The 16,930-nt window shown below is 32.5% G+C and overlaps 1 protein-coding gene across 1 annotated transcript in view; it reads left to right on the forward strand.

The window, feature by feature from the left end:
* Positions 1–16,658, forward strand: part of LOC115888302 (citron Rho-interacting kinase) — a 31,796-nt gene extending 15,138 nt beyond the window's left edge. The window contains exons 20-27 of the mRNA XM_030907985.1: positions 2,166–2,296; positions 2,366–2,557; positions 13,420–13,661; positions 14,552–14,690; positions 14,750–14,912; positions 15,051–15,244; positions 15,299–15,475; positions 15,684–16,658. Coding sequence (XP_030763845.1) covers positions 2,166–2,296; positions 2,366–2,557; positions 13,420–13,661; positions 14,552–14,690; positions 14,750–14,912; positions 15,051–15,244; positions 15,299–15,475; positions 15,684–16,487 — 2,042 coding nt within the window. The 3' untranslated portion in view covers positions 16,488–16,658. The remainder of the gene's footprint in view (positions 1–2,165; positions 2,297–2,365; positions 2,558–13,419; positions 13,662–14,551; positions 14,691–14,749; positions 14,913–15,050; positions 15,245–15,298; positions 15,476–15,683) is intronic.
* The last annotated feature ends 272 nt before the right edge of the window (positions 16,659–16,930 follow it).

Below are 16,930 nucleotides of genomic sequence, written 5' to 3' on the forward strand. Positions count from 1 at the left end.
TTCAGGATCTTTATCGCAGAGTCTGCAGCAAAGACTTCTTGGATACAGGTTGAGCTTGTTCAGATAACACTTGACAGCCATATGTCCTGTCAATAGGCCTGTTGTAATCCGCAATTTATTCCTGCTAACCATTAGCAGTTCTTTTGCGGTTTTAGAGCTAGGTCCTTGGATAAAAGCCTTGCTGTGCCTGTGCCCCTGTCTGTTTCTCTAATGGACATTGTGCTTTTCCCTGATCCAGAGTTTTAGTGCACTACGAGCTATACATTTGGGTATTCCCAGTACTGGCTCTGGACCAAGATAAGATGCCGATGATCCTTGCCTAGCTAGCTCATCGGCTTTTTCGTTGCCTTGGATGCCGCTGTGGCCCGGCACCCAGAATAATTTAATTCTGTTCCTTCGAGCCAGAGCTTCCAGTTTACCTAGGCATTCCCAGACGAGTCTCGACGATACCTTTGGGCTCATAAGCGCCCCAAGTGCCGCCTGACTGCCTGAGCATATATTGTTGAGCTTATCTGAATAAGCTCTTCTATTGTTTTCTCTCGCACATTGTAGAATGGCGAAGATTTCTGTCTGGAATACGGTTGAGTGTTTACCCAAGGAAAAGGATAAACTTACCCTTGGTCTTTCCACAAATACTCCAGCTCCTGTTCCTTCAGCGGTCTTTGACCCGTCTGTATACCGAGTTAGTCCATCCTGAAGGAATGTTATATCTGTCCACATTCCTCGATCCATTTTGTTCACCTCGAATGGTTTGTGGTAGTGATAAAGAGGGGTCATTTGGTCCGATCTCATTTGGAGTAGAGGTCCCCCGATGGGATTTCCCATCTTTGAGTGACCTGTTTCTGTCCTATTTCCCAGAGACAAGACACTTTGTTGTCGATAGAGTTCCATTCTTGCCTCCGCCTGGATCACTATGTGAAGAGGCGGAAGGTCCAGAAGCGCCTCCATTGATGCAGTAGGCGTTGATTTCATCGCCCCTGTTATGCCCAGGCAAGCAAGTCTTACCAGTTTAAGTTAGGCCACCATACCAAGGATGCATATGTTACTGAAGGCCTCACCACTCCAGTGTACAGCTAGTGCGCCATCTGTGGTCTGAGGCCCCAGATTTTTCCATGAAGGCGTCTGACTATCGCCCTCCTTGTGACATTTTCCAAATATCAGTTTCAGGTCAGTTTGGTATCAAGCGTGATTCCTAGATACTTGACCTCCGCCGAGAGAGGAATCTCATCACCGCAGAGACTTAGAGGGCCTAGTCCCTCAAGTATTCTGCGCTTGGTGAAGGGGATTATTACGGTCTTTGTAGGACTAATATTTAGTCCCTCCCGTGTCACCCATGATTCCACAATCTTCAAGGCCCTTTGCATTCGCTCCCTTACTGTTGTGTTAAACTTACCTCTGACTAACACGACCAAATCGTCTGCATATCCCAGAGTGTTGAAACCAGCCCTGTTGAGACTATTAAGCAGTCCGTCCATAACGAGATTCCATAGCAGAGAGGAGAGAACTTCTCCCGTCACCCGGACTGCAACAGTCTCATTTAGTAGGGTGGTATATGCCACTCAACTTTTGATCATGCAGTCTATCCACCTGCAGCAGGTCTCCTCATATATCATATGCTAACTTTTGACATTTTTGCATATGGTTTATTTGAAATTGTAACATGCAGTTCGTGCCTCAAAATACCAAGTGTGTGGTATCAAATTATTTGTAAAAAAATGCTTTTTCCAAGTATGATAATGAGCCACCTTTGTTCTATTTGAAAAAATTGAAATATTAAAAATACGATTTGGGCATCTTTTAACTGGCCAGAACAAGACACGAAAAACATTAGATTACATCTATTTTTCCAAGGCTCCTTGATTAAAAAATTAGTGTTTTTAATACAGCCATAGCACCCTAGATTGAAATTTAAAATACGATTTTTATTATGCGAGAATGTCAAAAGTTGACATATGATATGTCATTCTATTCAGAAGGTCATTTTCTATCGAATAAAGTAAAAAAATACTGAGGGTGCCATTTAAAAATCAATATATACTAACATACCAAATCTCGTTTCTTTATCTGAAAAAATAATAAAGTTATAGGGGTGAGCCACTTTTGAGATGCACCCAGTATATAAGATATAAGATAAAAATATTTATTTCATAAACTCTCTTTTGTAGAATTGGTTCAAAAAATTAAGGATTTGGAAAGAGATCTGCAAGAAAAAAGCAGTTACTATAAAGAAAGAGAACTGAAAGCAGAATCCACTATCAATCAACAAATTAAATTGATAGACTTTTTACAAACAAAGGTATATTAGATGCTTGTTTATGTTAAATGGTATTATTTAATACAAATAGTAATAAATTATTGAATTTAGCTGGATGAGCAAAATCATAAGAAAAAGAGCATTGCAGAAGTTATTTTTGGATCGTCCAAAAAAGAGAATCAGCCACCTTTAAATTTAGCTATGAATTACAAAGATTTAGAATGTCAACTTACAAAAGAAAGGGAACAAACTAAAAAACTTAAAGAGGAAGTTTTTAAACTAAAAGCAGCTACGTTAAGTGAGGTATATACAGGGTGGCGCACCTCATTCGCCTCGGTTGATTATACGAAAACAGAAAGATGTAGAAACAAAATATTTTATGGGTATATGTGGGAAGGCAATGTGCATAATTTAAAATTATTTTGAAATGTACAGGGTGTGTCAGAACTAAGATCCATACCAAAGTTATAGTTTTTCTTATGGAACACCCGGTATTTTATTTAATTTTTGGATTCTCGGACATAAAATAAGGCATTTATTATAAGGGTTTAATATGTCTAAAAGCTTTGGTTTTTGAAATATTTAAAGATATTTAAATATGCATGCTATAATAAAAAGGTTTGTCAACACCTTGTACATTATTTTTCAGAATTAATTCTGGTACTGACTTTCAAGCCAGAGAAATAAACTTAACTAAAAAATTTGATTGCTCCCTTAAATGTATACAGGGGTATCAAAAATTGCTGGTCTATTTTAATTATTTATTTTACATAAAAACTTCGTTATTTCAAATGCAACACTATGTATTTTTTTAAATAAGTCGAAGCAGATTTAAATGCTCTTTCAAACTATATTAGGGTTTCCTATACCTATCTAGCTCAGACTTTGAATAAAAAGCGATTTTTCAATAAAATTGTAATCAAGATGGCTGGTATCGCCATGGCAATTTTCTAGTTACACTTTGTAGCTATTTTAAGATCGACATTAGTTTGTGGACTTTATTTAAATTTATAACAGGTTATTTTTATTTAATTTACCTACAATAATATTAATAAGTAAGTATTTATTATTTTATCAAGAAAAATGAAGCAGTATCTGCTGCCGGAAGGAATGCATATGTTACTAGTGATTTTATTTTGTGAGGACAATTGCTTGTTGGCCTGATGGGTTTATGCTCAAAGATATCCAAATAGGAATCTTCCTGATAAGCGTTTAGAAAAACTACTTTTCATATTTCGCAGAGCTGATGAAAAACCTATTAGGCAGAAACCTGTCTTTGGAAGTGAAGAAAATGAATTTGCCTTAATTGGTTCTTTTATAGTAAATCCAATATATCTACAGCTCATCCTAATATAAATCAAAGAACTACTTCTTTAGTTTTCTTGACACAATAATAAATGCTTACTTATAGTAGGTAAATTAAATAAAAAGTAAACTATTATAAATTTAAATTAAGTCCATAAACTAATATCGATTTTGAAAATTGCTACTAAGTGTTACTAGAAAATTGCCATGGCGACACCAGCCATCTTATTGAAAAATCGCTTTTTATTCAAAATCTGAGCCAGATAGGTATAGGAAACCCTAATATAGTTTGAAAGAGTATTTAAATCTGCTTCGACTTATTTAAAAAAATACATAGTGTTGCATTTGAAATAACGAAGTTTTTATGTAAAATAAATAGTTAAAACAGACCAGCAATTTTTGATACCCCTGTATACATTTAAGGGAGCAATCAAATTTTTTAGTAAAGTTTATTTCTCTGGCTTGAAAGTTAGCACCAGAATTAATTCTGAAAAGTAATGTACAAGGTGTTGACAAACCTTTTTATTATAGCATGCATATTTAAATATCTTTAAATATTTAAAAACCCAAAGCTTTTAGACATATTAAACCCTTATAATAAATGCCTTATTTTATGTCCACAAATCCAAAAATTAAATAAAATACCGGATGTTCCATAAGAAAAAATATAACTTTGGTATGGATCTTAGTTCTGACACACCCTGTACATTTTAAAATAATTTAAAAAAATGCACATTGTCTCTCTACATATACCCATAAAATATTTTGTTTCTGCATCTTTCCGTTTTCGTATAATCAACCGAGGCGAATGAGGTGCGCCACCCTGTATTATTTATATCATACTAGCGTGTACCAGCGACTTCGTTCGCGTTGTATTAACCATTTGTAAAGGCAGGCGGCCACTGCGAGCGTAACTAAACTAAGCTAAGAATATAAAAACAAACGGTAGCTAAACGAAAATAAGTTTCATCGGCCACTATATAAGAATATAAAAACAAACGGTAGCTAAACGAAAATAAGTTTCATCGGCCACTGGGAACGATTTTCGCTCAGTAATCAGCTAAGTTAGCTGCGTTTTCGTATTGTATCTCTGCTATCATAGAACTAATCGCTGCGAAAAATTCGCTGGAACCTGTCACGAACTAAAACGAGCGAAACTAAACTACGATTTGAATCTTCGTTCATATATTTTCGTTTAGTTTCGCTCAAGTGGCCGCTGATGTATTTAAAAGTATGGGAGCTGATTTTTACAAATCTTATCTTTGCTTGGCTTAGTTTAGTTTCGCTCGCAGCGGCCGCCCGCCTTAATGGTGATGATAAAGCAAAGCAAGAATTTCCATTAACTTAAAAACTGGATAAAATTTTCTCACATTTATGTCAGCATGAGAAAAAACAATATGGCGATATTATTATACAGGGTGTCCCAGAAATAAGTGCAAATATTTTAACTGGTAGTATAGTTCAACCCCAGAAACACGCCTATGAGGTTTTTCTTGCGAAAAAAAAATGTTGAAAATTTAAAATTTTTCATGACATTTTCCGGGAAATTTGAGAAAACTTTTTAGTGCCACTTGTTTATTCACCTGAGATTTCCCTACGGTGTATCTAAACCTTGCAGTGTTGCAACCTCCTATGTTATCCACATTCTACATAGTTCGGCAGAACATAGTTCTACATTTATAAATTCATAGACAAATTTCTACTCAAAAAATTAGGAATGTTAAATTTAATCTTTTATCAGTGCTCATTATTAATAATTATAAAGAAAAAACACATTAATTATTTTTAGTACTTACCCTTTCAATGAAAACTTAACAAAAACCACCGAAAATTAACTAAAACATTACGTTTATGACGTTTACGAAAATCTTTGTTATACTGCAAAATAACTTTATTTTGGAATAAATTTAATAAAATGATTCATATTATTCACAATCAGGTCGCAAAAAGAAATTCCTAAAATGTTTATCGTAATTTAGAATTCAATTCAAGAAATTTAGAAAACAGCCCAACGAATAATCGATTCATTTTTGTTTTGTTTGTTTTTTTTCATGTTTCTCTGTTTTATTTGAACCACTGTTTTACAAAACACCTTGAAAAGCGCACATTACTTTGAATACATTTCTGAATGAATAAATGTTGAGAATTATTGTCTCTTATCGCCACTTTACGAACTACTTTCAATCTAAGAAAATACATGTTTCACTCAACAATTATTGACAACGTATTTTGTTTTTTCGCTATTTTTTCGATGTATTTCGACAATTCCATCGACAGCCTAACCGTCAGTCAAGAACTGCCGCGTGTGAACTGGTCCTTTGAGTCGCCGGTCGTCGCGCCGTCGTGGCGGGCTTGCATCAGACGACGATGTTAAGCAACGTTGCCGTAGTTACAACAATTTAAAATTCAAGACATTCGAAGCAATAAAATTCGTATTGTAATGCATCTCTGCAAACTCCTCAGGTGTTGTGATTTTATGACTTACTTTTAACATATACTTTCTTGTCCCTATGGCAACACAGTGCGTCGAATTAACTGAAATCCGGGTAATTGGATGTATAGTCTGTCCAACGAGAAGATCCTTGACAGTGATAGATGTGTCTGTCATTTTAATTTCAAAGTAGTTTATTTTATTTTACAAAGAAATAAGTTGGTACAACTGGAACGCATAGCAGGAAATATTTAAAATTTGATTGACAAGATGACAAGTGATTACTTCAAAATATTGTGAAAAAAACTGTATAAAACTGAAAAAAGGTAATCCAGTTATTTTATTTAATAAAAAACGGTATGTGTTAATACAAAACAAACAAGAACAAGACACTACATACCAAAAAATATAAAAAGAACTATTATTTACTTTTAAGCTTTATGAAACTACCCGCATTTATGATTATATTTATCAATATAACTTATGTACAAATACAAATTTGTAATATTCCACCGGAATAAATAAAACAACATAGGTAAATAAAACAAACTATTTTATTAATAATAACTCCTACCAAATTTTATACCTTAAAGGTTGATTAATTAACTTTAATCTTAATTTTTTAAACCAGTACCTTTTGACATTATTTTTCTGCAGTACTAAAATCCATTATTTGCCTATCGTGTGATGTCGATATTTTACAGCTACTCCAGTTTTTAGTATGTGTTTAGTTTGATCCTTCTACCTTATACGAGATGCACTTATCTACGACGAAATTGTATACAAACTTTATCGATGGCAACTTCATTGGTGTATAAGACTTTCTGCCTGGGCAGCGAGTATTAACCATAAACTGTGCTCTGGGTCTACAGTTAATTTTCACTCGATTTTTCCTCCACTTGACTTCAAAAGACACAAAACACACGTAATAATACGAATCAAAATGCACCATCTTCCAAAACGCAGGGTATTTAACAAAAGTTGACACAAAATTATAACCTATAATTTGGCAAGAATTTGACAAGCGTCAAAAATGACAAAAATCTAAAGGCGAGTTCATACGCATCGGCGTCCGTTTATCGTTCATCGTTCCGTCAAACCAATAAAATTGAAATACGATCTGTCATTTTTTAAATAAACCAATAAAACTGGTTAAAAACAACAAGACACGACGCATGACGGATTTATATTTAAACCCATCCATAGATAACTTAAAAATAATTAGAAACTTTTTTTAGTAAAATAAATAGATTGGTATGGGACGTCATCTGCTTTTCTTCTGTCATCGTCTGTCGAAATCTTACCTGAGAAAAAAAACAGAGTATAGTTGGCGATATCTGCCGGCGGTTCTCAAAATGTTGCGATTATTTTTTTAAATTTTCAAAGTTAAATAACTCGGTTACTTTCAATTTATTTTAAAAATGGTAAAGAGAAAATATGTTTGTTTTGACCAGATCTACCACCCCTTAAAATATCTGCACTCATTTCTGGGACACCCTGTATAACTTGGTAATATTTGAGGGGTAGTTTTATCTCGTTGGAATTTGACTTTCGAAAAATCCGTTTGCCAAAAACTTAGATCTTATAAACTTCGTGGATAAAGCTATGCCATATGTATATTACACACAACTTATTCAAAGACACACGACTTTGTTTACGGGACTTTCACATGCATTTTTCTATTTATTTCTTTCTAGAACAAGATTATCGTATAAATCTATCCTTCTCTCTGCGTACGCTACTGAGCATGCGCAGAACGATATTAGACGTAAATGCTAACTTGGAGCGTTTTTTTCGCTGCGTTGACAACAATTACTAAAAATATAGACCACTAAAATTTTTCAATCAAGATATAACTGATACGTGTATTTATTATTTTGAAAATATTTGTCATATTATTTCCAATATACTTTTTATATATATTTTAAACAAAAATTAAATCATATAACAATATTCTTTTTTTAATAATGTTCTAATATACTACTTTGAAAAATAGCTATGATGAATGGGCAACACATAGAAATCAGTAACCAGGAAACGTTAAAATATTTTGACTTTGAAAAGTCAAAACATATTTTAATAAAATAATTTAATTAATGTCACATTTTGTGCTTTTTGTATACTGTTTGACTCGTGATAATAAAGAGTTAATTTGGAATTCCGACGAGAGATATTTTAGATTTGTATTCTTTTTGAAAGTTTGTTTTTGTAGTGCGATAAAGTTAGTGGATAAATAGACATTATGACTGATAAAAGTGTTATATGTGAAGCTGTCCGCAATAGGAAAAATCTTATCCTTAAAAAGAACTCCACAACACTATAAAAGTATGAAAACCTCTGAAGTATGTTCCATATTTTTAAAATATAAGATATATATTATTTAAAATCGTTTCTTCAACTGACTTTTATTTAGCGAAATACATATTTATGTTAGGCAACTTAATCACTTTAAATATTATTAGGTAATTTACCTTTGATTTTTTTTCTGTAAATAGTTAATATACTAGTAAATATTATCCAATAAATAATTAATATCCGAATAACAATATTATTTTCTCAAATTTATATATTTACATTTTCTATTTTATGACATAAAAATGACATATACACAAAACAAAGACAGACGATTGGTCAATCAGTGTCAAAGACAAAGATAATCAGATAGTCGAATGTCGCTGATGTGTCTTCAACAAAAATTAAGCGAATTTACTTATCCACGAAGTTTATAAGATCTAAGGCCAAAAATAAGCTTTTTACGTCAAGCAGTTTAAGCAGAATCGTGGTTAAGAAATTACCCAACTTTTGGAACACCCTGTATGATTTTTAAAAAATTCAAAATATGTAAAAAAAAAACAAATAAATTATGCTTGCCCAAGCGTTTTCCCGAAATTTAAATAACAAATATTGTAATATTTGAGGGGAGTTTTCACCCTCTTGGAATTTGAGAGTCGAGAAGCCCCTCCTTATCGAACCTCTACACCCCACAGTCAATCCGTTTGCCAAAAATCAGCTTTAAACGTCAAGCAGTTTAAGCAGAATCGTGATTACTCAATGGTCATATTTTATGAAACACCCTGTATAAATTTATAAAAATCTTAAAATATGTAAAACAACAAAATAAAATATACGTGTTTAAGAGTTTTTCCGAAAAACTCACCGGTTTTTAAATAAAAAATATTTTAATATTTGAGGGATAGTTTCACCCCCTTAGAATTCGAGTTTTGAAAAATCCCTTCTTATAACCTCTACACCATAAAGTCAATCTGTTTTCCAAAAATCAGCTTTTTACGTCAAGCGCTTTAAACAGGATCGTGATTAATCAATGACCAGATTTTTCGAAACACCCTGTATACATTTTTAAAAAATCTTAAATTATGTAAAAAAAAATAAAGTATACGTGTTTAAGCGTTTTTTCGGAAACTTGACCTTTTTTTAAATAAAAAATATTGTAATATTTGAGGGGTGGTTTCACCCTCTTGGAACTGGAATTTCGAAAAATCCCTTCTTATCGAACCTGTATGCCAAAATTGAGCTTCTTACGTTGAGTGGTTTGAGCAGGATCGTGATTAATCAGTATGTCAGTCACTTAAGGATTTTATACAGGGTGTCCCAGAAATGAGTGCAGATATTTTAAGGGGTGGTAGATCTGGTCAAAACAAACATATTTTCTCTTTACCATTTTTAAAATAAATTGAAAGTAACCGAGTTATTTAACTTTGAAAATTTAAAAAAATAATCGCAACATTTTGAGACCGCCGGCAGATATCGCCAACTACATCCAATTACCCGGATTTCAGTTAATTCGACGCACTGTGTTGCCATAGGGACAAGAAAGTATATGTTAAAAGTAAGTCATAAAATCACAACACCTGAGGAGTTTGCAGAGATGCATTACATTTTTAAGATTGTGATATTATTACATAAAATAAATTAAAAGTTAAATGTTTAATAATGTGTTAAAAATGTGTTAAAAAAGTTAAATTAAAAAACTTACCCAACATTAAAAAAGATACTTATGACAGATCGATGTAACTATGACAGTTCTCTTTTTCGATATACACTTAACTAAAATACACTTCACTGTGCTGCTGTACTTGTACATGCTATTATAATAACTACTAAAATAACAGTCCCCGTTTTTAACACATTATTTTCATATAGGCCTCATCACAATTTGAACCACTGATTTACAAAACACCTTGAAAAGCACACATTACTTTGAATACCTTTCTGAATGAATAAATGTTGAGAATTATTGTCTCTTGCCGCCACTTTCCGAACTATTTTCAATCTAAGAAAATACATGTTTCACTCAACAAGTTTAAATACGTATTTTGTTTTTTCGCTATTTTTTCTATGTATTTCAACAATTCCATGGACAGCCCAACAGTCGCGTCGGCCGTTGGCCAAGAGAGCGGCGCATCACTGGTAACTGCTCCTTTGTCGCGCCGCCGCCGCCGTGTCGAGCTTGCGTCATGCGAGGTTGCCGTAGTTTCAACAATTTCAAATTCAAGACACTCGAAGCAATCAAATTCTTATTAAATTTTAAAAATAAAACAGAAAAACATGAAAGGAAACAAACAAAACACAAATGAATTGGTTATTGATAAGGTCACAAAAAGAAATTTCTAAAATGTTTATCGTAATTCAGAATTCAATACATCGAAAACAGCCCGACGAATAATCAATTCATTTTTTTTGCTTATTTCCTTTCATGTTTCTCTGTTTTATTTTTAAAATTTAATACGAATTTGATTGCTTCGAATGTCTTGAATTTGAAATTGTTGTAACTACGGCAACGTTGCTTAACATCGTCGTCTGATGCAAGCCCGCCACGACGGCGCGGCGACCGGCGACTCAAAGGACCAGTTCACACGCGGCAGTTCTTGGCTGACGGTTAGGCTGTCGATGGAATTGTCGAAATACATCGAAAAAATAGCGAAAAAACAAAATACGTTGTCAATAATTGTTGAGTGAAACATGTATTTTCTTAGATTGAAAGTAGTTCGTAAAGTGGCGATAAGAGACAATAATTCTCAACATTTATTCCACGGCACATAAAACAATCGGCACGCCAACTCTGCTCAGATTCCATTGTTTAAAATTTCTATAAAATTTGACCTTGACAGCGCCATTATCGTTTCCTAGTCAGGGCCGGATTAAAACGTATCAAAAAATTTCTCAGAAAATACGACAGGGTCGTATTAAAAAATACTGTAATTGACTGAAACTGAATTTTATTTACACAATACTTTTGTCCAACAAATGAATCGTTAACCGCGCATACTTCTCGAAAAGTAAAAATGAAAAAATCAATTAAATATTTCACTGTAGAGAATAGACAATTAAAATTAAGAAACATGCAACTAACGAAAACCTGCCAGGAGTTACAAACAAGAATTAAAGAAATACCAATAAAATATTTATTGAACAATATAAAGATGCTACGTACAAATTATGCCCATCAATGGGCATAGCAAATTTTATTAATATTCAAATTTCACAAATTAATAAATCCACAATTTTTTTGAGAAACTTCTATTTTTTTCATGGCAGGAAACAAAGTAGGTACCGCATTGTATTTTATACGGTTACAAAGTGAATTGGTAAACATTTTAAATTCAAAAGGAACAGAACGCAACTTGTACCTTTCGTGGGCCTTATTTATATCTTCAATCAAGTCTTCTCTATTAGATGCAATTGCCCATGTTCTTGCCCTAAAAATGTATTGTTAACTTATTTTCGATATACTCCTTTTATTTAGTTTTATAATTATATTTAAATTAATAGTATAATGATTTTTAAATTTAATTTTTAATGTCTAGATACAACATTAAATTTTACTAAATATTTAACATTAAATCTTACTAATATTAAAGTTTGTTAAGATTTTTAATTAGATCTTCCTATTTAGCTGAATGTCCTAATATGTATACTACTGTTTTTTTTCACAACTAAAATATGTTAAAATAATTAATCACATATATACATACCTAATAGGATCTCTAGGAAACAGAAAGAAACTTTTATTGAACAACAAAAATAAAACTACTAAAACAAATTATATTACATAATAATAATAATAGATCCCGTATATAGCGTTTGACGCCTTGGGAGTAGCAAGGTACAGCTTGCCATACTAGAGCCGTTCGGTATACAAAGGAAGGTAATGTGGCTAGCACTATTACCTCAGGATTGTGAATCCCAAGTACTCATTTAAGGCTGAGTCGACCTAGGTACCCAAACTATTTTTATTTTAATAAAAATTGTCGGCTGATGAAATGCCGGGTGGGATTCGAACCCACTACCTTGAGATTGGTAGACGAGAGCCTGTACCTCTGCGCCACCGGGCACCTATTGGCAATTATATTACATAAGATAATAAAGATAATAAAACTAGAAAAACCAAATATATCACATAATAAACAAAAATAAAACAACAAAAACAAAATATATAACTCAAGAAAAAATCAAAATAAATTAAGCCGCACGCTACTGACTCGAATCTGCCGTAACTGTGTGTTGTCGCTGAAAAAACTACGACACTGGTTACTTTCTGTTGATGGAAACGCAAATGGCGGCGTGCGCGAGGATATGCGCGTAGCGTTCCCGCCAAAGCGAGTCGGCCTGCCGTGTGATTTATATGCCGTGATTTATTCATTCAGAAAGGTATTCAAAGTAATGTGCGCTTTTCAAGGTGTGTAAAACAGTGGTTCAAATAAAACAGAGAAACATGAAAGAAAACAAACAAAACAAAAATGAATCGATTATTCGTTGGGCTGTTTTCTAAATTTCTTGAATTAAATTCTAAATTACGATAAACATTTTCGGAATTTCTTTTTGTGACCTGATTGTGAATAATATGAATCATTTTATTAAATTTATTCCAAAATAAAGTTATTTTGCAGCATAACAAAGATTTTCGTAAACGTCATAGACGTAATGTTTTAGTTAGTTTTCGGTGGTTTTTGTTAAGTTTTCATTGAAAGGGTAAGTACTAAAAATAATTAATGTGTTTTTTTTCTATAATTATTAATAATGAGCACTGATAAAAGATTAAATCTAACATTCCTAATTTTTTGAGTAGACATTTGTCTATGAATTTATAAATGTAGAACTATGTTCCGCCGAACTATGTAGAATGTGGATAACATAGGAGGTTGCAACACTGCAAGGTTTAGATACACCGTAGGGAAATCTCAGGTGAATAAACAAGTGGCACTAAAAAGTTTTTTCAAATTTCCCGGAAAATGTCAAGAAAAATTTTAAATTTTCAACATTTTTTTTTCGCAAAAAAAACCTCATACGCTTGTTTCTGGGGTTGAACTATACTACCAGTTAAAATATTTGCACTTATTTCTGGGATACCCTGTATATTAGTATAGATTAAATTCAATCATCCTAATATATGTGTTTTTAAATTATCTAGATCCATACAAATATGTTAGATAAAAAAATTAAATTGGCAACATGTTCAGGAAATATAAGCTCTAAAATCGAAGAACCTACAAGTAAACGTGTTAAATCTCCAACTCGTCAGAGAAACTCAAGTAACACTCAACTCGTCAGTAACAATTCAGAAGGAAGTGGTCAAAACCATAATATAATTCATGCTACAGATGAAGCCAAAAAGAGACATGCAGTGTTTGAAGGATGGGTGAAAATACCATGGTAAGTATAAAATTAGAGCCGGCCCATCCAAAGAATTAATTATGACAGTAACAGTAAATTTTAATTCAAAAGTAGATTGTTTTTCTGTTATTTTTTGTCTTATGACGTATTCAGGGTGCTACAAATTCGGGGTACGAGGATTAGTATCTTGGAAACCGTAACAGATACAAAGATAGTTAAATTGGGGCAAAGTTGCGCCTTCGGATGTTCACCAAGACGCCATCAAAAAAGTTTTAAAATTTTAAAGATTGCTGGGTTTTTTGGAAAAAATGTTTTTTTTTTGAAAATCAATTTTATTTTTTCCTATCGTTACTTTTTAGAAAATCAAAAAACTAATTGCACATTCTCATAGCCATTTATTTTTCGTTCAATTTTATTTATAGCTCTTTCAACAGATCTTCTTATACTTCCGAATGCATTTTGTACTCTTTATTGTAAATGCTGAGGTGTATGAAACCAATACATTGATTTCATACATCTTAACTACGCATACAACATAGATTACAGTTGAGGGTTGGAACCTTTGGTGTTACACAGCAAAATAAAAACACTAAATCAACACAATACACCAAAACACTTTTACTTTTACACTGGACGCGCGTTTCGCTAACCATGTTAGCATCATCATCAGATGATTATAAACTGAACAACAATATAACAGTTTATAATCATCTGCTGATGATGCTAACATGGTTAGCGAAACGCGCGTCCAGTGTAAAAGTAAAAGTGTTTTGGTGTATTGTGGTGATTTAGTGTTTTATTTTGCTGTGTAACACCAAAGGTTCCAACCCCCAACTGTAATTTAAGAATGATGTCAAGTAATGCCCCCCCCCCCACTCCCTGTATACGTTATACTTGATACATATTTTATAATTTATTTTTTTATACAGTTCTAAGGCAAGAACGTGGAATAAACGATATGCCCGTCTTACTGAATCATCGTTGGATGTTTTTAATTTAAACCCAAAAGAACCAAGCTCTTCCCTTTTGGAATCTTTTCAACTGACTTCTGATGATAGCTATGGGAAGGTAAACTATTTTTAATATGCAAAATGTACCGACATTTAGAAATCTGGGATTAATTTTAGATGATTTCCGAACCTCTCATATCTGAAATTGATATACCAGTAGCTGCTAGTGATCTTCCATTTATATTAAAAATTGAAGTATGTCCTAACACGACTTGTTGGCCCTCAAAGAGTATGACTTTGATGGTGTCAAGTGCCAAAGAAAAAGATGACTGGATTAAAGGTAGTAATATTTAATCAATTTGCAAAGGTGTATTAAAAATACTAGAAAAAGTTGTGTGAGAAGAACTATAATATATTTATTAATAATTAGTATTTTTATACCTAACAGAAATTATTTTAAAACATTGTTTATATCCAGCTCTGCAGAATTCTATGGTGTTAAAACAAGAAAATACGAAGTTTGGGACCATATTAGAATTGCCAAATGATCTAGTAGTAAATTGTATTGTTGATTTGACAGAAGCCATAAAACTACTGGGCACAGACAAAGGCTTATATTCATATTATGAAAATAAATTGTGTTTCATTGATGGTCTTAAAAAAATTGAACAGGTTAGTGTATTGCAAGAAATTCCCGATTATTATAATGTAAAACTTTTATTTTAGATTGTTCTTTTTGCACCATGCAACGCAGTGCTTATGATTGCCGGATTGAAAGCCGAATTGGTGTTGTGTGACATAAATCATATAATAAACTTAGCACAGTGCGGCCCTAGTATTAGGCCGTTTTTAAAGCATAAAGTTATAAATATAAAAAATTTAAACGGATTTCACATTATACAAGTAAGTTAAAAATAGTGACTTCGATCAAAGAATATGCGACTCTGTAATTCATCTACCGTATGATCGAAAAAAACTGAAATGCATCAATCGTGTTGCTGATTTTATCAAATCATTGCCGAATAATAGTATATTCTCAAAAAATAGTTTGGTGACAAAATAAGTTTGGACTTGAATATATTTATTTATTAAAAATATACGTACTTTTTAGGTATCCAAGCATTCTCAGCAAGTGAAAATTGCCGTAGCTATATCAAAACAGCTAATTATTCTCGAGTATTCCTTTGATACCACAGAATTTATTCCAATTTGGGCGTTCGATACAGCACAGCCTACAAGTTGTTTACTTTTTACAGAACACAGCCTAATAGTTGGCGCGGATAAATTCTTTGAAATAGACTTAAATTCCTTTAAAGCTGAAGAATTTTTAGACGTGTCTGATACAAAACTGAAGCAAGTGTTAAAATGTTATAAAATTGGTAGCTTTCCCATAAGCATTTTAGAAATCTCTAACAATCCAAAAGAATATTTGGTATCGTTCAACGAGTTTTCTGTGTTTGTGGATGAATATGGGCGCTCCAGTAGACAAAAAGAACTAAAGTCTAATCATATACCTCTAGCATTACAGTTAATTAAGAATTACCTGTATATAATTCAATTTGCGGCTGTAGAGGTTTTAAAAATTACAGAAAATAGTTGTAATTCAGATTTTCTAGAGCCTTACAGACTGGATATGTTAAGATTTAGGTATATAGGTTCCAACAGGAAAGGTGTTTTTCTGGAACAGGATCATCGTATATTGTTTTTAAATGCCAGAAACTTGCCCGATTATGACGCTGCCTCTATTATTTCTACGGAGACCGGGTCTGATGCCGAAAATGATTCGAATGATAGTCGTTTTAGCTTTACTAGTTCTATAGTACAAAGTTTGGATGGACACTTAAGCGATTCAGCAAATTCGGATAGATCTCAAACAATGAAGAGAAAGGTAAAATTTGATCAGACGGATTTATAAGAGAATCTATTAGTATATAACAAAATGGTCATGAATTTTGAAATGGTACTTCTCCAAAGAAATAATTTATCTTCGTATATTTATGTTTATTATTGTGTTTGTGTTTTAACTGTACTTAACTATAAATATTTAAATTTTGTAATTTATGAATAATTATTTTTCTCATACTATACTTGGTAAAATAAAATACTTTTTTTACTTTAATATATATTTAATTCTATAGTTCCTGTAGTGATCCGATATTTTTGCAAATAGGTATAAATAATTAAAAATAATTATTTAAATACAAGGTCAAGCTTCATTTAAAATCTACAAAGTCCGGTAAGTAAAAATTCTAGAAAAATCTCAGGGACCGTCGAACGCTGGCCTCATTTTGAGGTCAGAAAACAAAATTCCTTATTCTTATTAGAAAAAATGCTCCAATTAAAACGCACGTAGCATTT

The sequence above is a fragment of the Sitophilus oryzae genome, unplaced genomic scaffold, assembly GCF_002938485.1.
Source record: "Sitophilus oryzae breed Bouriz unplaced genomic scaffold, Soryzae_2.0 scaffold_708_pilon_pilon, whole genome shotgun sequence".
Taxonomy (NCBI): domain Eukaryota; kingdom Metazoa; phylum Arthropoda; class Insecta; order Coleoptera; family Curculionidae; genus Sitophilus; species Sitophilus oryzae.